Here is a 25,299-nt window from a genome sequence, read left to right as displayed (position 1 = left end):
TTAACCTGACTGCATGTTTTTGAACTGTGGGAGAAAACCGGAGCTCCCGTAGGAAACCCACACAGACACGGGGACAACATGCAAAATCTGCACAGAAAGGAGCCGGAACCCCCGCCTGGGGTCGAACCCAGGACCTTCTTGCTGTTAGGCGACAGTGCTACCCACCGAGCCGAAGTATCATAACATAGAAGATAAAAAGAAAACAACATGAAGATGTGTTCTTTATATATAAAACAAAAGTTAACAATCTTAATTTCTTGTTCAAAGAGGGGCTTAGAAAAATTACCTTCTGTAAATATATTCCCAGGTCTAAGTTCACAAAAGAAATAAAAGATGCTAATTTTTTTATATATAATATTTAGCTAGTAGGGCTAAAATTATGGCTCGGTGGGTAGCACTGTCACCTCACAGCAAGAAGGTCCTGGGTTCGATTTCCAGGTGGAGCGGTCTGGGTCCTTTTTGTGTGGAGTCTGCATATTCCCCCATGTCTATGTGGGTTTCCTTTCGGTGCTCCGGTTTCTTCCCACAGTTCAAAGATATGCACTTAGGTTAACTGGAGATGTGTGTGTGTGTGTGTGTGTGAGTGTGTTTGCCCTGTAATGGACTGGCGACCTGTCCAGGGTGTTTCCTATATTGGCCAGTGAATCGCACCAACAATGACCGTAAAATTTTTATTTAAAATAATTACAGAATTGAATTGGTTTGGTTTGGTTTGAAGGTATATAGTTCTAGCTCCAGACATGAACTTTCAGTTTCAGATTTTTTTTTTGCCTCAGATTCTGCTCCACAGATTTTGGGACTGTCGAGAGCCCACTGGGGGTGGCACGGTGGGCAGCACTGTCGCCTCACAGCAAGAAGGTCCTGGGTTCAATCTCCAGAGTTTTGCATGTTCTGCCCGTGTCTGCGTGTGTTTCCTGCGGGAGCTCCGGTTTCCTCCCACAGTCCAAAAACATGCAGTCAAGTTAACTGGAGACACTGAATTGCCCTATAGGTGAATGGGTGTGTGTATGTGAGTGTGTTTGTGTATATGTGTGTCTGCCCTGCGATGGACTGGCGCCCCGTCCAGGGTGTTACTGTGTGCCTTGCGCCCATTGAAAAGCTGGGATAGGCTCCAGCACACACCCCCTCCCCCGCGACCCTGATTAGATAAGTGGTTAAAAAAAAGTGTGTGAGAAAGGAGTCCACTGGAGGTAAAACCACCATCCGGCGGCATGGTGGCTAAGTGGGTAGCACTGTCGCCTCACAGCAAGAAGGTCCTGGGTTCGATCCCCAGGTGGGACGGTCCGGGTCCTTTCTGTGTGGAGTTTGCATGTTCTCCCCGTGTCTGCGTGGGTTTCCTCCAGGTGCTCCTGTTTCCTCCCACAATCCAAAGACATGCAAGTGAGGTGAATTGGAGATACTAAATTGTGTTTGACTGTCTTCGATTTAACCTTGTGAACTGGTGAACCTTGTGTAATGAGTAACTACCGTTCCTGTCATGAATGCAACCAAAGTGTAAAACATGACGTTAAAATCCTAATAAACAAACAATAAACAAAACCACCATCCCACTCCACACCTGCCGCGGCGCTATGGTACTTTTCTCTGTTCTGCGCTACCACACACTGGAGAACAAGAATACTTACATACTAGCGTACTAGAAAGTACTTGAAGCTATTATTGTCAATTTATTGTTTGAGCGCCCTATGTAGAATTATAGTATGTGAGTTTGAACGTCGCTTCAAACATAGGAATAGATGTTCATTTAGAGTTGTCTGGTTAAATGGAGGGATTTATTTAGTTTCGAAACGTGTTCTGGAGTTACTTTTTTAAAACAAAAATTGTATAGCATTTATATAAATAATATTTACGTCACCGTTCTTTTCCATATGTGACTGTTTGAGTAAAAACTCGTTTTGTAATTTGCTTGGTGAGCAGGTTAGCTAACCAGCTAATTATTCTGGTCTCAAGTTGACCGAATGGCTCTGTTAAATTAAACACTACTTTACAAACCAGTTCGGTTTTTAAGGCTTACACACAGAATCCTGAATGAAGTGAAGATGGAAGTGGCTTATGTGTGTGAGTGGGAGAAGAGAACTAAAAGCAACCACAGTCCTTCTATTCCGCTGGTGTGTGCATGGTCATGTAGAAACCTCATAGCCTTCACTACAGACCTGAAGAATGAAGAGGAGGATAAAGGTAAGAGAAGCAGTTGTGCCTGTCTCTGTGATATCTCTGCCCATCAGATTGTTTTAACATAAAACGGACAGGGGATCAGGAAACAATTGTATTACATATAGCATGAAAATAATATCTACTGCATTTTGAGAATATACAGTGGTACCTTGTATCTCAACGTTCACCCTTAAACTCAACGTTCACCCTTAAACTCAACGTGTGTGCGACTGCTGCTTTGTTCAGCACTTATCTTGAGTGGTGTGGTAAAACATCATGCGAATATGAGACGAATCAGCATTTGTATGGAATAACTGTCAAATCCACTCTGAAAGCTCCACGTGTATCTGTGTTTAGCTGTGTTTCTCTTGTTTCACTTTTAAACTTGTGTTACAGCTCGGGGTTCTGAGAAATGGTAAGAATCAGCTTTTCCGAGAGTCTAAATGCTTATCATTAAAAAAAAAGTAACTTAATGTATTAAAAGAACTACAAAGTGCAGGTTTTATTGTATTATTTATTGTAAGTTTCATTTTTATATTATACTTGTGTTATTTTCAGTGTATAAGTGTCAAAAACAACCCCTAAAATATATGCAGTTCCACAGGACCATGGAACGCATTAACAGGTTTCCCAAACATCTTTATGGGAAAAAATACCTCAAAACTTAACGCCACTCCCAGAACCAATTGACAATGCGTTTCAAGGTACCACTGTACTAAGTAATAATATGCTAGCCACTTTATTAGGAATGCTATTTGGACTTGACAGCCTCAGTATAACGAGGTGTTGTAAACATTCCTTTCCTGCAGCTTTTTAAATATTTCACTTTTGTTGTACAAAACATGCTCCTTTTCTGTTTAGATCTGAGTCATATGATCCATATTATTGACACGGAACATCCCTGGGACGTCTACTCTATCAGCTCTGGTCATACAGAAGTGATTTCTTGTTTGGAATGGGACCAGTCAGGTAAATGAACAAAACTATATCAAGGATGTGACAACTGAAGTTGTTTTTTTTTTTTTTTTCCCAAACTGATCTGTCACCTTTGTTAATCAAAGTTGTAAAGATCCAAACATAACTGGTCATGTGATGTTTTAGGACCAGAACAGACCAGTATGCAAAATCAAGGCTGTATGATTTAGTACAACTGAAAATGGTATTTTATCAAGAGCTGTAATAGTGTAGAAAAATGACTTTGGTATCGTGTTTGATGCGTTAATGACTTAATTGTAAAAGTATCCAGCCAGGATATGGTGTTGGTATTTTTTGTTGCTGATGTTTGGAAATATTTCACATCTACAATGGGGCCTGTATTCTTACATTCAAGCAAACAGGTTGTGAAAAGGTTTTATGCACAGATTTAAAATAGGCTGTCCAGGTGTCTACACAGACATTACTTCGTTATGTCTAGGACATAAGGTTGAAGGAAGAATGTCTAGGTCTAGGTTATCACCCCGGACTGCACGCTGGACTGTCGTAATTATTTATCATTGCACCTGCACTTTACACAACTGTTATACATATATATGTATAGTTATAGTTATTTTTTTCACCATCCTTATATAGTTATAGTTACAGCTGTATAGTTATTATTTACACATCCTTTATCCCAGTACTGTTATTACTAATATATACCTAACTAATCTTATTATTACTGTTATTATTATTATTATTATTATTATTATACATATTCATTTTTTACTAATATGCTTATTGTTATTATTGCTATTATGTATATAGTAATATGTACATAGATATAATTTCATATATGTAACTAGCTATAGTTATAACTCTATATTCATATTAATCATAGGTATATGTTACTAATATTCTCTGTCTTTTTGCACAATGCTACTATTTGCACTTCTGGTAGATGCTAACTACATTTCGTTGCCTTGTACCTGTACTAAGCAATGACAATAAAGTTGAATCTATCTATCTATCTAGTGGTTGGGATGGCTAAAGCCCTGCGATAGATTGGTGCCTTGTCCAGGATATTTCTGCTTCGTGGCCAGAGTTTTCTAGTATAATAAGACTCACTGTGACCCTGACTAGGATCAAATGGTTAATAAAAATGAAAATATTCAGACAAAACCTCTTTTGTTGTGTGTCAGACTCATTAGTTGGTATGTGAGTGCAAACAGAAAACTGAGTACAAATGTTAGGGACTTGCTTTGTTGTCACTGTGTATTTACTATACTAATTTTACCTTTATTCACTTGTAAAATTAGGATCCAGACTGCTGTCCGCTGACGGGGATGGAGAAATCAAGTGCTGGGCAATGACAGAGCACCTGGTGAACAGCTGGGAAAGTACACAAAGCAGCTCAGTTGAGGGAGATCCTATAGTGGCTTTGTCCTGGTTGCACAATGGAGTGAAGCTGGCTCTGCATTTAGAAAAGGCATGCAGAAAAATAAGCTCTTAGCTCTCATTTTATTAGAATCAGAATAATTTCCTTTGTTTAACTTTCTTTCATTGTCATCCAACAGTCAGGCTCCACCAACTTCGGTGAGAAGTTCTCACGGGTGAAGTTCTCTCCGTCGCTCACACTTTTTGGAGGAAAACCCATGGAGGGCTGGCTGGCTGTGACGGTGAGCGGTTTAGTAAGCGTGTCCCTGCTAAAGCCTAATGGCGCACTGCTTTCAGCCAGTGAAAGTCTGAGCCGGCTGCGTGGTCGTGTGGCCCTTGCTGACATCGCCTTCACAGGTGGTGGAAACATCGTCGTGGCCACGACGGACGGCAGCAGCTCTTCACCCGTGCAGTTTTACAAGGTGTGTGTCAGTGTGGTAAGCGAGAAGTGCCGCATCGACACAGAGTTGCTGCCCTCACTCTTCATGCGATGCACCACTGACCTGGTGCGCCGCAACAAGTATCCAGCCATCACCCACCTCAAGTTCCTTACCAGAGAGAACTCTGAGCAGGTATGTAAATATATGTTTATATAGTTACAATAGAATTTAGTTTGGGAAGCCGTAAACAAAGAGCTGTTTTTTTAAGCTAGCCCACCACTATAGGCCAGCAGGCCATCTGCACAGACTTGATTGACCAGGTCTGAGGGGGGAGGGTACAGCCGAAGCCCCGCAATGGCTTGGTGCCCTGTTTACTGTATTCTTGCCTTGCCCTCAGTTTTTTCCACAGGACAAAGTAATTAATGAAAATGAAATGAAACTGTGAAGAGGATAAAAAAAATCAAGTAAATTGTGTTACTGTCTTGGCCTATGGTTTGACCAGGTCTAGGCCAGAAAGATGGGTGACTGACATTCGATCTAATACGCTAGTCCATCACCCCTGAGGTCTCGAGCTTTAGAGTTTGATTCCCAGGCAGTGCTACCGACCTGGCTGCACATGAGAATCTCTGGAGAATCTATAGATTGATTTTTGCTTAAAGGAGGATGGAATCATGGTGTTTGTTCCCCTTATTTATCAGTTAGTGCCTTCCAAAGATGGCATTCAATGTGAAAAGTGATTGAAGCATTACTGTACTAAATAGCATGCCTATTTAGTGCACTTTGAATTGTGTAGTTACACACTGTGTAGCACATAAAATCATGGAATAAAATGTCAGTTAAATGGAAGGTTGTACTTCAAGTGAAAAAAGGACAGTAAATTATTATCCTATGAACGACAGTCTGTGCTGCTGGATTAGAAGAATGTTCTGTACGTTGGTGCGAAATATTGTGCAGTCACCCTTAAGAAAGAATGCGAAAACATACCACAAAATGCTTATCAACGTTAAATAATCCCTTGACTCTCTTTAATACCTTGATTTTTGTTTCTCCAAAGGTATTACTGTGCGCTTCCAGTCAGATGGGAAGCATTGTAGAGTGCTGGTCATTACGTAAAGAAGGACTCCCAGTCAATAACATATTCCAGCACCGCTCACCTGTTGGTAAGTCATTACATTTTACATTCTAGGTGGGCCCAAAGTGGGTCTGACCAGTGTCTCCAGGTGGATTAGGCGCCAATCCATGACAAGGACTCATTCACAACTAAAAACAATCCCCACGCCCATGTGGATGTGCGAATATATGCAACACTACAACCCAATATTGCTATCCCCAACTTTAAAGGTTATCTGTTGCTGTACTGCTGAGTTAATTTGCAATACATGATGCATTATTTCTTTTCTTTTTTTCATATGCAGTGGGAGAGAAGCAGCCTATGATTCTGAAGTGGCGAATTCTCTCAGCCACTAATGACCTGGACCGTGTTTCTGCAGTAGCACTACCTAAACTGCCCATCTCAATCTCTAGCACTGACCTTAAGGTTGCGTCAGATACAAAATTCTGCCCAGGCCTTGGTAAGGTTTTTTTTGTACTATCGTCCTTATAAAGCGACCGTGTTTATTTTGCTCAGTTTTCAAACTCTAAAGAAGTGCACTATTTACCGGTGATCAGGTCTAGCTTTGGCATTCCACGATGGCAGTATTCAGATTCTGCATAGGCTGTCTCTGCAAACTACGGGTGTGTTCTACGGGACCTCCGGCTCTACTCAGCGCGTTGGTGAAGAACCGACCATCAAGCGACCGAGAACTGGTGGTCCCACTGTGCACTTTAAAGCTTTGCAATTCTCTTGGACATCTCTTGCTCTGGTTGGCGTGGATAATCATGGAAAGGTACACCGAGCACCTGTGACAGAGAGAATAAAGTGCATTTTGTAAACAAGGCTTAGCATGTTGCTTTTATCTCCACCTGCTGATTTTAGCTGCACATGATTCGTGTGTCCCCCTCAATGGGCCAGATGTTGGACATGAACATTCTGCTGCGCCACCTTCTCTTTCTACTCGAGTATTGCATGGTGACCGGATACGACTGGTGGGACGTTCTGCTACACGTGCAGCCCGGCATGGTGCATAACCTGGTGGAGAAGCTCCATGAGGAGTACATGAGGCAGAACCAGGCACTGCAGCAGGTAATTATATACAGATGGGCTACAAATTGAAAGCATCTGATCCGTACTCATTGTGTTTCAGCATTTTATTTAGGCACTTACCATTGTTTTAAGTTCTGTGCCATGAGAGGAAATGTGGTGCAGATCTAAGTTCTAATTTACTTAAAGGGCTCATTATTGGGGCATGGACGACAGGAGCTTCATTACAAAGACTGCTTGTTTTTTGACAGAGGAGAATTTCCTACCCTTCCTGATGTGAATATAACTACAGTGTAAACACAGTGTAAAACAACTAAATAAATAAAATATTAATGTTCTTATTAATACAAATGTTCTTATCAAACATTAGAAGGGGGAAAACATGTAAGAATCTGAGGCTATATTGAGCACAGGCTCACTTTGTCTCTTGGTCTGATGCATCCTGTTCTCTGCCATTATGCAGGTGGTAGGGTCAGGATTAATCTATGGATTCAATCTGCCTTGTTACAAAAGTTCAGGCTTTTGATGATGCTGTGATTGTGTAGGTAAAATTTTCTTGGTACTCATTGGTCCTCTAGTACCAGTTGAGCTTTTTTAACTGTCAGTCTGTATCTGTATTGTTGGGGGTACGTGCTGTTTTTAGTATTAATGTGCACCATGTCACAAGGTACTGGTCATTTCAAACAAATTCCCTAAACATGACAGTAATTTACTTGGACTTTAATGGTCTCCCTAGAATCCAGCTTCTTAATGTTGTCTTAGACCAGACATGTGCAGCAAGAGTCTGTAGCAATTACTGAATGTGATCCTTTCAACAAGTACTAAAATATTAGGAACGTTTCCCACACCTGGTGGAGCTTATGCTTTGATGATTTGATTTTGACTACAATTTTCGAAACTTTATTTCTCATAAAATATTTTAATGTATTAAGGTACGTGTGTGTGCATTTTTATTGTCTTTTAAGGTACTTGCCACCCGAATTGTGGCTGTAAAGGCTTCTTTGTGCAAGCTGTCCACAGCCACAGCAGCCCGAGCATGTGACTTTTATGCCAAGCTGCTCCTTATTGCCATCAGCTCCACGCTCAAATCCTTGCTACGGCCTCACGTCCTCAACACACCAGACAAAAGCCCTGGAGATCGGCTGGCAGAGATCTGCTCAAAAAACACAGACACTGGTAATAATCTTATATTTATAAGGTGCAAAACGTTTAGCTAGGCTGAGATCAGCTTTATTCCTAAATACAGTGTGGTCTTAAGGTTGGGTGCCTTAGGGTTACCTCCTCTAGTCTCAGATGTAATAGGCTGGTTCCTTGACAAAGGTTAGTTCTAATGCTAGACTAAAGGGACAAAAAAGGGCAATCAGTATTGGCATTTTAATCCAGATCTATGCAAAGACAGCCCTACAGTTTTAGGGATGTTTAGAAAGTTATTAAGAATTTTTTATGGTAAAAGTGCCACATCTACTCAACTTCAGTATCTGACTCAATGTATCTCAAGTTTTTATTATCATACTCTCAGGCACTTGGGTAGTGAGTAGATAAATTATGCTAACCCATTACCATTACCTGGGAGACAGGGTTTAAATCCACAGTGGTCAACTCCACCCCACTTATAACTCACCAGTTTGGTAGACCACTACACCACCCGAACACCTGGCAAAGCCATTTGAGGGAACCTCACTGCTACTGTCTAAAGGATTTTTGAAAAATTACTGTATTGTATTACTGTTGATCTATAAAGACAGTATTTAGTCGCCAGTTTGACATTTCTAACTCATTAATTTCTTTATTATTTTGACCAGACATTGACAAGGTGATGATCAACCTGAAAACAGAAGAGTTTGTTCTGGATGGGCCTCCACTTCAATCTCTTCAGCAACTCATTCAGTGGGTGGGCGATTTTGTGCTGTACCTCCTGGCTAATCTGCCCAACCAGGTCAGTTCAGCACAAGAACATCACATAACATTACACAAGGATGATGGTGTTATGCAAAAAGAAAAGTGTTAGTGATAAAAAATGCTGACCAACACATTTATTTTGTAATGTAATCCAGTACACTTTGAGGAGCTTGTGCAGTGTGTTTACTCATAAATGTTGTGAATGGTTGTTTTGTTGTCCATCAGTTTTATATCGGCGGTATCTGTTCAGATCTGATCAAACTTGTGTTTTGTCTCAGAACATGCGTATTTAAGGTTATTAGTCTAAATGTAAACAATATTATATCTACTGTACATATACAATAATACAACAATATTAATATTGGTGTTAATGTATTTGCAGTTAGTAAATCATATGAGTAAGATCAAGTACAGATTATTAATACAGTGCACTCTGAAGCATTTGAACTTAGCCAGGAGTTTTCAGTCTGGTCTTTTTCCCTACCGGCAGACTTTAATGCTCAATTTTGGCAGATTATCCCAAGAAAAGTGCCACATTTCATGGCAGTCATCAAATAACACTATACATTTATTGATAGAATAAATGGAAGCTACAATACACAGCACAGCCTACCTTACCTTTCTGGTCTTTGCGGCAGGGCTCCATAGTGCGGCCAGGCTTTGGATTCCTGCGGGACGGGTCCTCTCTGGGCATGCTGAGGGAGATGATGGTGATGATCCGCATCTGGGGCCTGCTAAAGCCTGGCTGTCTGCCCATCTACACTGCCACCTCCGACAACCAGGACAGCATGTCTTTGCTCTTCCGCCTCCTCACCAAGCTCTGGCTCTGCTGTAAGTCTTAAATACAACGTCTGCTGGAGTCTTTAGCTGTGGATTCAAATGCAAGTGGGGGGGGGAAAGCAACATGCCTTTATTGTGTTATAAGACTTCACATGCTGACATTCTTCTAAATGTAACTTCTAAATTGAATTTTTTTTATAACCCCTGCATGTGCAGCACGGGATGAAACTCACATTCAAGAGCCAGATGAGACACTCCTAGATGAGTGCTGCTTGCTACCCAGTCAGTTGCTTGTACCAAGTATGGACTGGCTTCCTATCAACGATGGCATCATTACCAAGATCCAGGGCAAGCACCAGTTACGCTTGCAATTCGGCAAGCCCTACACTCTGCACGGACTCAACTCTAACTCACAGATGGATATATTTTCCAGGTAAAGCCAGCAATAATTTAAAAAAGTACTTAATGAATACACACGTTTTGGGGCAGCATCCTTGCATTCGTTGCCCACCCTTTATTTGAATAGCACTTCAAATATGTCAGATTGATTCTCTTCTGGTGAAACCATTCTTTTGTGATATTGAGGTATGCTTTGGATCATCGATACCCAGATCGTTGAATAGTGAAATTCCTCATCATCCTTTTTATTAGAGGCGTGAAGGTTTTGTGCCAGAATTAAATGACATTTGGAACTGTCCATAATTCCCTCCACCTAAAGTTCACGTTCCAGCTGAGGAAAAACAGACCCGAAGCATGTGGGTATGGTGTAATTTTGATGACGTGCAATGTTGGATATACAGTATTTAGCAGTTTTATGTGTAAATCTGTTGGATTCGGATTTGGTGACTGGGAAGGCCATTAAAGTACACCAACCTCACTGAATTTTCTTCTCTTTGCCTAACATTTATGTTGAAATGCAAATGTATAACACTGTCTTTTCAGCCTTTTAAACCAGCATTAAAGGCTGCACACATTTTTCCTTTCTTGTCAGCAATGCTCATGTACAGATACAGTGTTAATTTAGCATCTTTTTTTAGGAGTCTGGCGTCTCAGAGGATGGATAACCTCCGCTGCTTACACATGGGCATCAGACCGACAGAAGAGAGCAAAGCCTGCACCAGGTATCTACAAATAAATGGTTCAGATATCATGCATTGGTAAAGATAAAAAGAGCAAAAAAAGAACAATACTATATGTAGTATAATATACATTTATTTACAAACACTAAAAGGGTCAGTCTCAAAACCTAGTGAGCTTCCAGTGGCTGCCCGCTGCCTAAGCAGAGAGGATTCTAACTGACATTAAACTTTAGAAGGATGATTATTGAGATGCTTTAGTTAGACAGCGATTATGTTGAACATAAATAACTCTTATACACTTTTGTAAAAATGAAGAATTAACGAAAATTACTTATTAAATATTTGAAAATAACTCCTCTCACTGCTCTTTCTGTGCGCCATAGAATTTTTTTGGTGAGAAAAGATGTGCTGCACTGAATGCTGAGACTTTGTGGCTGATGAAGCATTTGATTCTCCCTTGTTATTTGGTCAGAATATCGTTCAGAATAAGGCATCTCAGTAGGCAGCATTTTAAGGCTTCTAAGAATTGAGACGATCGTGTGTAGAATGGCATAAAATGCTATGTAGGCAGATCCTAAATGTTATTGCTTGTATTGTTGATGTGACCAGGTCGGTTTTCACTATGCCTTTTGTTTTCGTCAGGTGTGGCTGTGTAACGATGCTGCGCTCCCCAAACAAGACCAATGCCATGAAGCAATGGGAGCAGCGCTGGATTAAGAACTGTCTGTGTGGTGGCCTCTGGAGAAAAATCCCAAATTCTGCATGATCAGACTTTTTATACTGTCATCGAACTTTTAACACAGGCTATTTCTGAAGCAGACAGCAGGAATTGTTTAAATATTGGTTCCACCCAACCCTGGATTGCTCCCTCTCTTCATCCTTTTTGTTCTGCCTGACAGATCAGTGAGTTTAATTGCTACCAGGATCAATTTCAGGATCTTGATATAGAAGTAGAACACATTTATTTCCCAATAAAGCATTTTGTCCTGCAGTACAAACACAAAAATATAAAAATTCATTATTTTGACTATTTGTAAGTACTTACTATGATGCTTTTCATGTTTTGTAATACTTTATTTTACAATGTTTTGCAATAAATTTCCAGCAGTGCTCTGGTATCTTGGTAACTGGATTCAGTCTCTGTGGTGTGCTAATGGTGTGCTTTGCAGATTCATTTAAAAATATGATTTGATGATCTAGATTAAGTAATGGCACTGAGGCACCAGTAGACAAAGCAGCTTGTTTTACCTTTGTCCTTGTGGATTTCTTCCAAATAATCCGATTTCATTCCACCTTTCAGAAACACGCTCAAGGTCGATTGGTTGCATTAGTTCTCTCAGTTGTCATGCAAGAGAGTCCTGTCCAGGTTATATTACTGCATTTCTGGATGTGCTAAACCTAATGCACCATCTTACACATAGATATACACTAAATGGCCAAAAGTATGTGAACATCCCTTCTAATTTTTAATTATATTTTATGCATTTTTCTCCCATTTTCTGTCAATTTAGTGTAGTCAATTTGTCTTCTGCTGCTGGGGGATCCCTGATTGTAGTCGAGGTGAGTATATTGCCGCTCACGCCTCCTCCGACCCGCGCGCAGCCCTTAGAGGAACTTTTTTTCACCTATGCACTCTGCACAGGTGCCTCTATCTACTAATCAGGGTCCTTACACAGCATTTGAAGACCCCACTCACATAGTCCGGTCATCCCGCCCTAGCAGAGACATGTCTACTGCAGACACTGCCACTTATGCCCGCTAGATGGCGCCCAGCCGACCGGTGGCAACGCCAAGTCAACCAGTGCAACCTAATGTAAGAACTACAGCTTTAATTTGACATCTAGTTTTTTTTTAATATATATATATTTTGTTTATGCATTTTCTCCCCTCTTTCTCCCTTTTAGTGCGTCCAATTGCATCATGCTTCCTCTCCACCAATGCCGATCCCTTCTCTGATTGAGGAGAACAAAGCTAACCCATGCCCCCTCCGACATGTGGGCAGCATGCTGTATGCATCTTATCACCTATGCTTTGACGAGTGCAGTGCAGCTCAGCACTGTGTATGGAGAGACACACCCTGACAGCACTCTTTTCTCATCTCTGTGCAGGCACCATCAATCAGCCAGCAGAGGTTGTAATTGCATTAGTTATGAGAGAGACCCTTTTTTTTTACCGCTGCGCCACCTGAGTGGCTTTGACATCCAGTTTTTGACTAACTGAAAAATTGTCAATTTTGGGCCGGTATTTGATATGTAACAAACCTACGATCTAGCGGAGACTGGGTGAAAGTGCAAAGTGCAGTGCACTGCCATTGTTTGTCATATATACATATATACAGTACAATGAAATTCTTTCTGCGCATATCCCAGCTTGTTTGGAAGCTAGGGTCAGAGTGCAGGGTCAGCCATCAAACAGCACCCCTGGAGCAGAGAGTTTTAAGGGCCTTGCTCAAGGGTCCAACAGTGCATAGCAGAGCTGGGATTCGAACCCTCAACCTTTCAGTTGATACACCCAACGCTCTACCCATTAGGCTACCACTGTCCCAAAACAGCACAGTAAAATCAGTTTGAAATTGAAATCGAGTGCATAAGAATGCAAATGCACACAGTGAGGATAGATTTAATAGTGTTTAATAGTGTAGGTGTTGATACTACGTCGTGATTTGTTCTGTGTTGGGAGGGAGGCAGATTTTCACACGTCGCCCCACACGCTCCATTACCTTTTCTATACCACCCATACCAGTCTGAAATGTTTGGCATGTAGCAGTCTGGACTGGTGGAACAGGTCGCGTTAGCTTTGGCTGTTAAGAGAATTGAATAAATAGAACAGAATTGAGTAATCGGGTTTGAAAGCAGGATTGTTTATATATAGTGGCGCGTGTGGAAACGTGAGCAGAAAGACCAACGCAAACTGCACGCGCTGCAGAGTGAATCACTGGTGCTGAAACAGGCTATTGATTTAGGGATTGAATAACTACAAGGACGTGTGTTTTCTTTGGAAATCTTCCATCTCTTGGCGTATGTGAGTATGCATCTATTGCTATTTTAAAAAAAATTCTGCAGATGATGGGTGGCTGGGTTGACAGTTAAAATGTGATTGTCGCAGTGTGGTTACAGTGGATCAGTACAGCGCGCGCACTGATAGTTTCCTGTCACTCAGGGCTGCTTCTTTTGCATGTTTATTTTCATTTTAGCACCATTTATTCGGTTTTATTACCCAACTGTGCATTATATAATGCAGCCCTGTAAAGTGTTTTAGTATATCTGCCAGTCAGACTGCGCTATCGATAAACTGCATGTCAGTTAATGACACATCGTCAAGGTAATGCAAATCTCATTACAGTCTCTCCAAGGAAATGAAACATCAATCGATTTGATGGAGCGTTATGCCCAATCATGTCTAATTTTTCCACATTTGCATATTTACACAAGCTTCGTTTAGTGCCGCAGTTCAGAAAAACACATTTCCAAGATCAAGATCATTTTTTGTCTTGTGTCAAGTCTGTCCATTTATTCATCCATTAATCCATGTATCATATCTTAGAAAAACAATGTTCAACAATTTTCCATCTTATAAACGGACTCAGATCATTCCATTAATGAACCCTTATGTCCAGTCATGTTCAGTCATGTCCAATTTCTCACATTTGCATATTTACACAGTTCATCCGTGTAAAAATGACCATAAGAAATACTTTGCATGAATGAAGACCCCTGTAAAAGATGTCAAGTTTCATTGTTACTTCATAGGTAATTTGCACTTGGTAGGGTTCATGGAGAATTTCATCCATCTGTCCATGTATTTATTAATTCATTTATTCATTCATTTATTTGTCTGACCATCCAACCACTCATTCATCTATCCGGAAGGAAACAAACAACCTTCAGTGGTCCATCAAAATGTCTACAATGTCTACACCTGGAACACTTGCTGTATAGCATTCATAGCCATCCATTTATTTTTACCATTTAACACAAATCCTAGTACATAGAAAAGTGGATTTGCTTGTAACCCAGCTTTATCCATCCATCAATTGATTTATTTAAGGAATAAAATTTAATATTTTCTTTTTTCCCGTCCATCCACCAGTCTCTTCTCCATTTATCTTTAACTAGTAAAAACTTTGAACAATTGTGAATCTACCCAGATCCAGATTTGGCCAGTCTGTTACAAGGGCTAGCAGTAATTGAGCCAAGAAGTCATAAAAATCATTTAAAGAAGTGCTGATGTCTCTGTCCCTGGTTAAATTCAATGTTTATGTCTCCACAAGTCGATAGACTTAAAAATGGAAAAATCCATGGCAAGGTAGCAAGGAGGAAACCACCACTATCAAAGTGCTCGTCTGACTTTTACCAAAAAAGACATAGAGACAAAAAGACAAAGAGGGAAAAACAAATTACAAAAGCAAGGTTATATTTTAGGAAATCAAGTGTCCCAATCAACGTTTATATTTAAACCCACTACAGGTGCTGCAACAAAGCCTTAAATAATAAAAATAAAAGTAATAAAAAAAATAATAATAGTACCTAAAGACATTTCAAGCATTTCATGCCCATAAACCAAGCTTATTTTAGACAGTTCTGCAAAAAATCATAAACTCTGTCACATGTAAATGACATATTAAATTATAGAAAGAATTTAATTGCATTATTTTAGTAGGTAGTGCAATCAGTTATTAGGAAAAAAATCTTCATTCATTTGTATGTGTTTATATTAATGTTTGTTTTAATTTAAAAATAAAATCATTTTTATGTAATATGCAATAACAGAAAAAAAAAAAAAAAAGAAGAAATTACTTTTTTCCACCACTGTACTCCAATGCATACTTGCAAACAAAGGGTATCTGGCTATTCCTACATCCATCAACACACCCATCCTTACATAAATGTATCCAGCCATGCATCCGTCCATCCATCCACACCTTACATTCACTAACCCTTCCTTACATCCATTTATCAATGCTTCTGTTCATGATCCGCCCACCCTGATCCACTTATCCGCCCACCCTGATGCACAATCCCACTCTCTCACTGTCAGCCACCAATTTATCTATTCACCTTTTAAACATTTCCTGTATTTATTAGGATATATGCTCTGATGAGCAGTAGTATAAACAAAACAGTAGTATATAAAATCACTAATATCAAATACATTTAATGAATATCATATGCTACCAGCTTTATGGCAATTTATTCCTGTGATCCCTCCACCAAAACCTACACTCTCTCTGTGGACAGACTGATTTCATTTAGAAAGATTTTTATTAAAAGCTATTAGTAGTCTCACTGAATGTGTGACCACAAACACTGGTCTGTTTGTAAAGCAGCTTATTGCCTGACACTCACACACACGCACTGGCTTGGAGAGCTCTCTAAACTACAGCTTTATTTCCTGGAAGGCATATGTGCCTCTTCAATATGAACAGAGCGTGTCTTAATGAAAAACAAGCACTTTGTTAAATATAGTCAAGGAGTCACAAGATTCCACTTGAAAGCTGAGTATATGAGGTCTGCTAGTGGTCGATAGCTTGAAATGACTGGCTAGGTGTTGGTTGCTCAGTAGTTAATGTACTGGACTTGTAGTTGGAAAGTTGCTGCTGTTTGGTTCTTGAACAAGTGGGATTTGTGATTTGTGCTGTAGTATTGGCTACAAAATGCAAATCCATGCAATGTGCAGGACAGTTTACAAAACTCATGATTTTTGTTTCAGTTTGGATGAATAATATTTTCATGCATAAATAAAATATATTGCAATCTGTGTTTGAGGAGGCATCAGACCGGCAGAGATGATTATTACTAAGAAGCAGTGAATAAAGATAACCTGTATGGGCAAAATTATTACGACACCCCTTCTAACTTCTGAATTCATGTGTTTCAGCCACAACGGTCCACACAGTCGCTTACAGGTGTAATAAATCAAGTATAGAAAGGAAATTACTGTATATGCTTCCAACTTTTTACATACAATGATTGTCTGGTCCGAGGGTGGAAGTGTCAGAGGAGATTCCTCATAAATGCTGCAATTATGACCTCTACTGGCTAATTGATTGAGTCTGCACAGAGACAGGGGTTAGTGGAGATTGGTGTGTGACTCTGGTGCAGTTAAAAAGAAGCAGTCGGCTAGGGACGCACATGTCAGAAAGGGTGTGTTAGTCACGGCTCTTCTATGACAGGAGTGGCCAGTTTGTATATTGCTTTTCTTTGAGAATTATGATCAAGAAATTAATTAATCTTTGTTTTGTGGGTACAGAGACTATATCTACAGAGGTAAAAATACTGCTTTTATTACCAGTGGCAATTCCCTTATCTCTTTCTGCAGAGATTAGTACAAAATAATTACTTTTTATACTATAAAATTTTTTATAAAAGCTGAGAACAGCTAAGAAGTCATTTTAATTAAAGTGAATTTATCGTTAACTACTGTATCCTTGCATCAGTTTTTGGGAAAATCCATGATGATGCCTGCACGAGAAACAATCAAGAAGAAACCCCCCAAAGACAGCTTAACGTTATTACCATGCTTCTATTTTGTAGAGGTAAGTGACGTTCTTTACTGCCATTTTGTATTGTTTAATGATAGACCATTAGTCTTCTTTTATCCCCCTTTAATTACGTAGTGATTTGGCACTAGTTTTTTTTTCAGTATTTATTTTAAGTGTGTTTACATGCACACCATTAGTTAAGCAGTTATGTGATTAATGAGGTGCTTATGTAAACAGCACACTGTGATGTTTTGATTATTGCTTTAAAATCCTGCATTTATCTCGTTTCTGGGAGTGTAATTAAAAGCCTCATTCACATTTGAAATATTAAACACACTGTATGTTATTAAGTTTTTTGTATAAAAAAATCGAATCGAGTCAAAGTTTAATCTAAGCCGCTTATCCTAATCAGGGTCATGGGGGGTGCTGGAGCATATCCTAGCTCTCAATGGGCGCAAGGCACACAGAACCCCCAGGACACCCTGTTGCTATCTTCGTGGACTGTGTGTATCTGGCAGAGCTTTACATTAAAATGAATGTATGCAAAGCAAGGCTTGCTGTTTTAGAGATACCTTGACACAAAGGTCTGGCCAAACCATTTAGGTCCTCATCAGAGTCATATAGGTCTTTTTAAGCCCTTTTCATATGCCTGCTCATATCCTGTACATTTAACAAATGGACTACAAGTAACTATTAACCCAAGATTAGATATATACCGGACATGTACAGCTTTTACAAAATATGCATTGGCATTTGGCCTATGTGTATTTTTTTATTTAAGGAAAATGAAGTAAATTATTAATACTCCCCATATTTTCTTTTACAGTTTCTTTAACAGTATGTAATTATTTTGTATATTACATGGTTTTTATACACCCAGCTGCCCATTGTGGCTTCCTCCATGGTTTCTCTGTACTTTCTGGAGTTGACGGATGTCCTGCAGCCCGCTCAGGTGGGCTTTCGCTGTCACGATCGCTCGCTCAGCATGCCCTATGTGGAGAGCGGAGAGGAACTCATACCCTTGCTCATGCTGCTCAGTCTCGCCTTCGCTGGACCCGCTGCCTCTGTGAGTGCAATCGACTACTTTAGTCTGGCAGAATGTATGAGTATTGTTTAGTTGTAAGACAATTTACTCATCTCAGGGTTTTTTTAATCCGTTTTGAAATTTCACAGATGCACAAACGCCTTCATAGACAACTGTTTATTACAATCGACTTCAAGCCCTAACAATTGTTTCATAAATTTTCCTTATAGATGCTCTTTGTAGGTAGAATATAACTAACTTTAGCTTGGCTGTTGCTTATTGGCCACCTTCTTTCTGTCACTCAGAAGAGAGACCACCACTAAATCCATTTTATTTAAGGGGACAACCTTTATTAGGATCCTGACTGATTACTTGCTGGATGGATACACTCAGACCCGTTTTACCGTAGTTTGCAAGATCTTACCTTGTATGTTTATTTTTACTGCATTGTTCACGCTTGCAAGACGTTATTTTTCACCTAACAGATATTCTGGATGTGTTTCAGAATTGTATCCTGTGTGCATTCTCAGTACAGTAATTACACATTCTATCTGATTTGTAGAGCAGCCTGATGTAAATGCCATGGGTAAATCAAGCTCTGCCATTATGAGGTGTGATTGGTCATTGGGATTCCCACACACTTAAAAATCAGATTATTTTTAGTGTTTTCAGATTTTCATTAGAGATAGAGGTCATGCTTGCAGAGACTATGGCTGTGCTGAGAATTGTTCACCACCAATATCTTGTCAGTCGTGATCTTAAAGGTCTCTTTCCAATAATGGATGTAGAATTATTCTACATAATAGGAGCAGACAAATTTTGCACAAAATGTATTCAATTGTATTTGTCACTAATAAAATGGCTAACAAGTTAAGGGTAGTTGTACATAATAAACTTGAATTTGAGGGTATATGTGTAGTAGCGTATACTCCTTTGTGCTTTGAGTTAAAATTTTCAAGTTGCTTGCTGTGCCATACACAAAATGGTTAAAAGTGAACACTTAACAATGGGTCTGTTGGACAAACCATTCCAACACTACAGATATTAAAAGAAGTTGCCCTTCCTTTATTCTGTGGCAATTTGTCCTATTTCATTCAAAAGACAATTTGTAAGGCCAGGCGCTGATGTGGGACAAGAAGGCCTGGTTCACAATTGACATTCTAATCTATCCTGAATAGGTTCAGTGGGGTTCAGGTCATGGCTCTGTGCCAAATCTGTCAAACCATGTCTTTATAGACTTCACTGTCTGCACAGAGGGGCAGTCAGGCTAGAAGAAGAAAATGCTATATATATATATATATATATTTGGTTGTGTGTTTAGATTATGATTGGAGAGGGGATTGTTTACTGCATGCAGTCCAGACTTAAGATTGGACCTGGGAATGAGGGGAGCATCAATGCTGGAGGATGTAATTTTAACTCCTTCTTGCGCAGAACTGTGCGTTTTGTGGGTAAGTAACAACAGTTCTAATTTTGTAAAATTCACTTCAACATCAGCTGACTTTGTTGTATACATTTGCTTTTATGTGTATTTTAGAGACCATGATTTTCAATAGCCAAAGATTTCTTTTTACAGACAAATGTTTGTTTTAGCCACTACCTAGCACAGTTTATGACTTAGCTACTTGGTGTAGGGTAACTTTTAAACTACAACAGTTTAGGCTATTTCACAACTGTACAAGCAGACCAGCAGGTATTGGTGATGACCAGTATTAAGTTTATGCAGGTTCTTCTGGTCACAAAACCAGCAATGGTCAAATTTAAACTAGCAAATCATTAGTTTTTGGCAGCAACAATCAGCTTGGACAAGCGTTTAGTAAAATGACTGAAAATAAAAAGTGATCTTGGCTAGTTATAAACAAATGACTACATAATACTAGTAACAGCTTTGTCAGTGTACTAATATAACAAACAATTTAGCTGAGGTTAATGTGGAGCAGCCAATATGACTGATGATAGCATGTCTGCCATGAAATACTGTAAACTTACAAAGGTTTTTATTGGCTCTGGCAATAAAAGCTGTACTTTTTATTTCTGTAGCTATAGTATTTGTGCCCACAAAACAAAGATCAGTAATGTTTTTTTTTTTTTAAAGGCAATCAAAGCATTTGATTTTTTTTTTTTTATTGTATTAGAGTACGTTTGTACAGATACTGATTTATTCTTATTGTATTAGAGTACATTTGTACAGATACTGATTTATTTTTATTGATTTATATTTAGTATTTTCCTGGACATTTAAATGATCATAAAATGTGTTATTTAGCATAGATTATTTTATAGATGGTTTTCAGGGTTTTAGCATAAATTACTTTGCTATTTATGCTATTTAGGGTTTCTTAAACACCTACAATAATTTTACAGAGGATATTAAATACATAAATACATTAAATAATTTCATAAATTTTTAGAGATTTGATGTCCTTTATGTATTTTTAGGTGTTCACGTCTTTGGTCTCTGTGCCACGGCGCTCGTTACTGATGTCATTCAAATTGCCACTGGCTACCATACGCCGTTCTTTCTAACTGTGTGCAAACCCAATTACACCGTCCCTGGAGTGATCTGTGAGAAAAACCCCTACATCACCAAAGATATCTGCTCCGGGCAAGACTACCACGCCATTCTCTCAGCCAGGTAATTCAACACCCACCAAGCAGCAGGTGGTCAGTACCTACTTGGAATTGGTATTGGTTTTGTGCTCTTATCTCTTTTTCTTACTACTAGTGCTTTTCATGGTCTTGTCTTACTCTAGATATTTGCTTTCCTTTGTGGCAGGAAAACCTTTCCCTCCCAGCATGCAACTCTTTCTTCCTTTGCTGCTGTTTATATTTCAGTAAGTCTCTTCCTCTAAATGTGAGCGTCTGTTGAGCGTCAATACCAAAGCAAACACTGTTAGCAAAGGTTTAATCATAATTGCATTTGATATAAACATGAAATGAAGGTTGGAACCTAAAAAAGTAAAGTAGTACTCAAGTATTGTTAAAAGAGTGCACAGCATAATTTCAGTCTATTATATTTGTTTATTTGAATGTCATGTAGTTTGGCTATGAAGTATAATCATATATAACAGTAACCATTTGTGACGTATATAATTTAGATAGGCCTGTTACAAATACCAGGAGTTGATACATGGCAATTTATACAAGCTGGTGTGGTCCATCTGCTGCTCTTTATCCACTAGATGTACTTCAACTCCACAATCTCAGACAGCACCAAGCTGCTGAAGCCCGTCCTGGTGTTCGCCTTTGCCATAGCAGCTGCTCTGACCGGGCTTACTCAGGTCACACAGTACCGCAGCCACCCCATTGATGTCTACGTAGGTTTCTGCATTGGTGCTGGTATTGCAGTGTACCTGGTAAGGCTTTGCTTGTATTTGTTCTTGACAGATTTGTATGATATGCTTTATTATGTGAATATATAAATTTGCATAACATACAACATTGCTTTAGTTCATTGGCAGGCGTATGTTTATATGTGTAATATTGTAGTATTTATTTAAGGTACTTAAAAATTAATATATATAAAACAGCCCTGTTGGATTATTACTAATCTATGCCTAGAAAGTGATTAATCTGAATCTGCTCTCGTTGGTCCCAGGCATTTTACGCAGTTGCCAACTTCAAACCAGCTCAGGATACCATTGTTCTTCCTCCTGCTCCTCCTCAGAAGGATGCTCTGAGAGCTCTGGCCCAACGAGGCCATGATTCAGTTTACAACAAAGGCCATGCTTCAGAGAGCAATGAAGAGATCACAGCTCCTTCCTCTCTAGATGGACTGAACCGGCCTATCCAGCGCGAGAAGGCATCCTTAGGCAGCCTGAAACGAGCCAGCGTAGACGTGGAGCTACTTGCACCCCGCAGCCCCATGGGAAAGGAAACCATGGTGACTTTCAGTAACACTTTACCACGCGCCACTGCAGGTCCCGAGGAACCCATGAGGCGCCTGGTGACTGTGCCCATGCCTGTGGATCCTATGCATTCGCAGCAGCTGGTCTCTGAATGGAAGCAGAAGTCGTTAGAGATGCGCAGTGCCAGTCTGCCCAGTGAAGAGGGCAGTAAAGAGGGCTCCGATACAGGCGATGACACCACTACTGAAGACGACAGTGCACCGTCATCCCTGTACGGTGGCACTATGCCACAGCCTGTCAAGCCACCCAATCCAACTGCTGCAAAGGTGGTGTTGCCTCCCAGGCCTCCAAGTCAGCCCTCGGTCCCTCCACCAGTGTCACCGAAGAGTGCCAGCACACGTGCAAAGTGGTTGTCCATCACTGAAAAGAGTGGCGCCAATGTTTCAGCTTCTCTAAAGGCAACAAACCAGCCCCGTCTCATGCAGGTTATTGCCATGTCTAAACAGCAGGGTCTCTTGTCAAGTACATCCAAATCCTCCGATTCCTCATCCTCTCCTGCCACGTCATCTGTCGCAGGCACAGAGTCACCCCCCTACCGTCCTCCATCTGAGCACAACAGCAGCTCTGGCATTGTCACAGTGGATGCCCACGCCACCCATCACCCAGTAGTCCACATGCTGTCCAACCCTGTCAATCCCTGGGAGTGGAGAGGAACCTCCAATGGGAACATGACCGAGTCATGTGAACTCAACGACCTAAATCGCGAGGGCTCCAGAGGTTATCGCCAGGTCAAGAACAGCTCACGGTGCTTTTCAACCAGTGACCTCGATTCTCATCAACCCGCTCACCACCCTTTCCCCCCTCAACTTCCACTACCCCCTCAGCTTCCCAAGCTGGATCAAACCATGGAGGGACGCACTCTGCGCTGCAAGACCCCTTTAGTGCTTGTCGATCGGGATACCTCTCTGAACCAGCAGGAGAACTTCTATAAAAAGCTCCAGAGTGGGCGTCGTTTCAGAGAGTGATGAGGCAAAACAGCTATTGGCACAAACGACGATGCAGGGTGGGCTCACATGACTATGCATCTTTCAGACGCTGTCATTAAAATATGATTTAATGACTTCAGTCTCTTTAAGGGGAAACGCCTGATTGTTTCAAACAACGATGAGCACAAAATAATTGGTCAAGGAATTCCTAGACTGGAAAATATTTAAGACTAAAAACCAATACAGATCATTTACATTTGTGTACTGTATTTATCAAATGATCAGATTTTCACGTTTTAAAAGTGGGAATGGCAGATTGTAAAATACTGATTTTTGTTTTATTTTGTATTGTGGCCTTTTCTCTGTTAAGACTTGATTTTAAGCACATGTGTGTGCCTATGATGTCAAGTGAACATGATGTGTTTGTGTGGTTCAATGTGACATCTTAGGATATATTTCCTTTGGGATAATAATGTTCTAAGATTTAAAAAAATATATATATATTTAAAGAGTTGACGATGATCAACTTTCTCCTCATGATGAGGTAAGCTTGATTTCTAAAAAATGCTAACTTAGTTCCAGTAAATAAAGTAGAGCAGCGTATTCTTTCTTGCATAATGGTATGTTGCTCATAGCAGTATCATAGCAGAATGTAGCTGTTTTTACACATGGGCCCTTGCTTAAACTTTATTTATAATGGAATGAATTAAATCCTTCTCATAGAAAGCTAATTTATTTGCATAGAAAATGACAAGGGACCTAGAATTGCTTTCAGTGGCAGTTTATTTAACCTAATGCTAAATTATGTTACATTTAAATCTGGAAACCTAGCATGCACAAGCTAATTGAAAAACAGACTATGCAGAGCAGACTATGGTTTCGGTTCTAAAAGACACAAGCTGCAACAGAGCCAGCACTAACGGAAGTTCTCCCGACCTTCCACAAACCCCATTAAGCAGAGTGGGACTGGATCAAGGAATTAAGAAACCAGAATGAGACTCAAACTCCGGGCTCAGCAGTGGTGGTCTAATGCAACAGACTGCTAACTTAAGTACATGATAGTAACTACATGGTGTCATTTAAATCTTGGTTGCCAGATGTTCTGTCTCTTTAGAGCAGATGTGGCTATACACTGATCAGCCATAACATTAAAACCACCTCCTTGTTTCTACACTCACTGTCCATTTTATCAGCTCCACTTACCATATAGGAGCACTTTGTAGTTCTACAATTACTGACTGTAGTCCATCTGTTTCTCTGCATGCTTTGTTAGCCCCCTGTCATGCTGTTCTTCAATGGTCAGCACCCCCGCAGGACCACCACAGAGCACTTCAGTGACAATGACATGGTGGTGGTGTGTTGTGCTGGTATGAATGGATCAGACACAGCAGTGCAGCTGGATTTTTTAAATACCGTGTCCACTCACTGTCCACTCTATTAGACACTCCTACCTAGTTGCTTCACCTTGTAGATGTAAAGTCAGAGACGATCGCTCATGTATTGTTGCTGTTTGAGTTGGTCATCTTCTAGACCTTCATCAGTGGTCACAGGACGCTGCCCACTGGGCACTGTTGGCTGGATATATTTTTGGTTGGTGGACTATTCTCAGTCCAGCAGTGACAGTGAGGTGTTTAAAAACTCCATCAGCATTGCTGTGTCTGATCCACTCATACCAGCACAACAAACACTAACACACCACCACCATGTCAGTGTCACTGCAGTGCTGAGAATGATCCACCACCCAAATAATACCTACTTCTGTGGTGGTCCTGTAGTGGTCCTGACTATTGAAGAACAGCATGAAAGGGGGCTAACAAAGCATGCAGAGAAACAGATGGACTACCCTTAGGAGCCCGACAGTGGCAACTTGACATTGGTGGGGCTTGAACCAGCAACCTTCTGATTACTAGGCCAGTACCCTATCCACTGAGCTACCACTGTCCATATTTATAAATTTATAAAAAAGCTGTTCATCAAATTAATAATACACACACATCTAAAACAAAACACCCTGCTCTTTATTGACTAACCCGCATGTCCCATGTGTCAAAATCAGCTACATTTATTTTTTAAATGATTTTTCTGAAAATAGTGTACAAAGAATCCAATGAAAGGAAACATTTTTGTTTCTGTTTAAATAAAGGAATGCGTTATTTTAGCACTTAAAAAAGTAAAG

General features: G+C 40.1%; 2 protein-coding genes across 2 annotated transcripts; both read left to right on the top strand.

The window, feature by feature from the left end:
• The first annotated feature begins 2,039 nt into the window (after positions 1–2,039).
• med16 (mediator complex subunit 16) lies at positions 2,040–11,916 on the top strand. Its single transcript, XM_063012638.1, has 14 exons — positions 2,040–2,178; positions 3,016–3,123; positions 4,389–4,558; positions 4,647–5,078; positions 5,941–6,046; positions 6,302–6,457; positions 6,555–6,772; positions 6,862–7,068; positions 7,992–8,202; positions 8,829–8,962; positions 9,564–9,756; positions 9,922–10,138; positions 10,743–10,826; positions 11,427–11,916. Exons 1-14 carry the CDS (start codon positions 2,040–2,042, stop codon positions 11,548–11,550), a joined length of 2,499 nt encoding a protein of 832 aa, XP_062868708.1. The 3' UTR covers positions 11,551–11,916.
• A 5,319-nt stretch (positions 11,917–17,235) lies between these two features.
• On the top strand, positions 17,236–23,185 carry plppr3b (phospholipid phosphatase related 3b). Its single transcript, XM_063013034.1, has 7 exons — positions 17,236–17,319; positions 18,146–18,331; positions 19,611–19,740; positions 20,729–20,924; positions 21,066–21,123; positions 21,472–21,645; positions 21,888–23,185. Exons 1-7 carry the CDS (start codon positions 17,236–17,238, stop codon positions 23,160–23,162), a joined length of 2,103 nt encoding a protein of 700 aa, XP_062869104.1. The 3' UTR covers positions 23,163–23,185.
• Positions 23,186–25,299: the final 2,114 nt, after the last annotated feature.

Source organism: Trichomycterus rosablanca, chromosome 17 (assembly GCF_030014385.1).
Source record: "Trichomycterus rosablanca isolate fTriRos1 chromosome 17, fTriRos1.hap1, whole genome shotgun sequence".
Taxonomy (NCBI): domain Eukaryota; kingdom Metazoa; phylum Chordata; class Actinopteri; order Siluriformes; family Trichomycteridae; genus Trichomycterus; species Trichomycterus rosablanca.
This window is presented reverse-complemented; position numbering and strand designations above follow the sequence as displayed.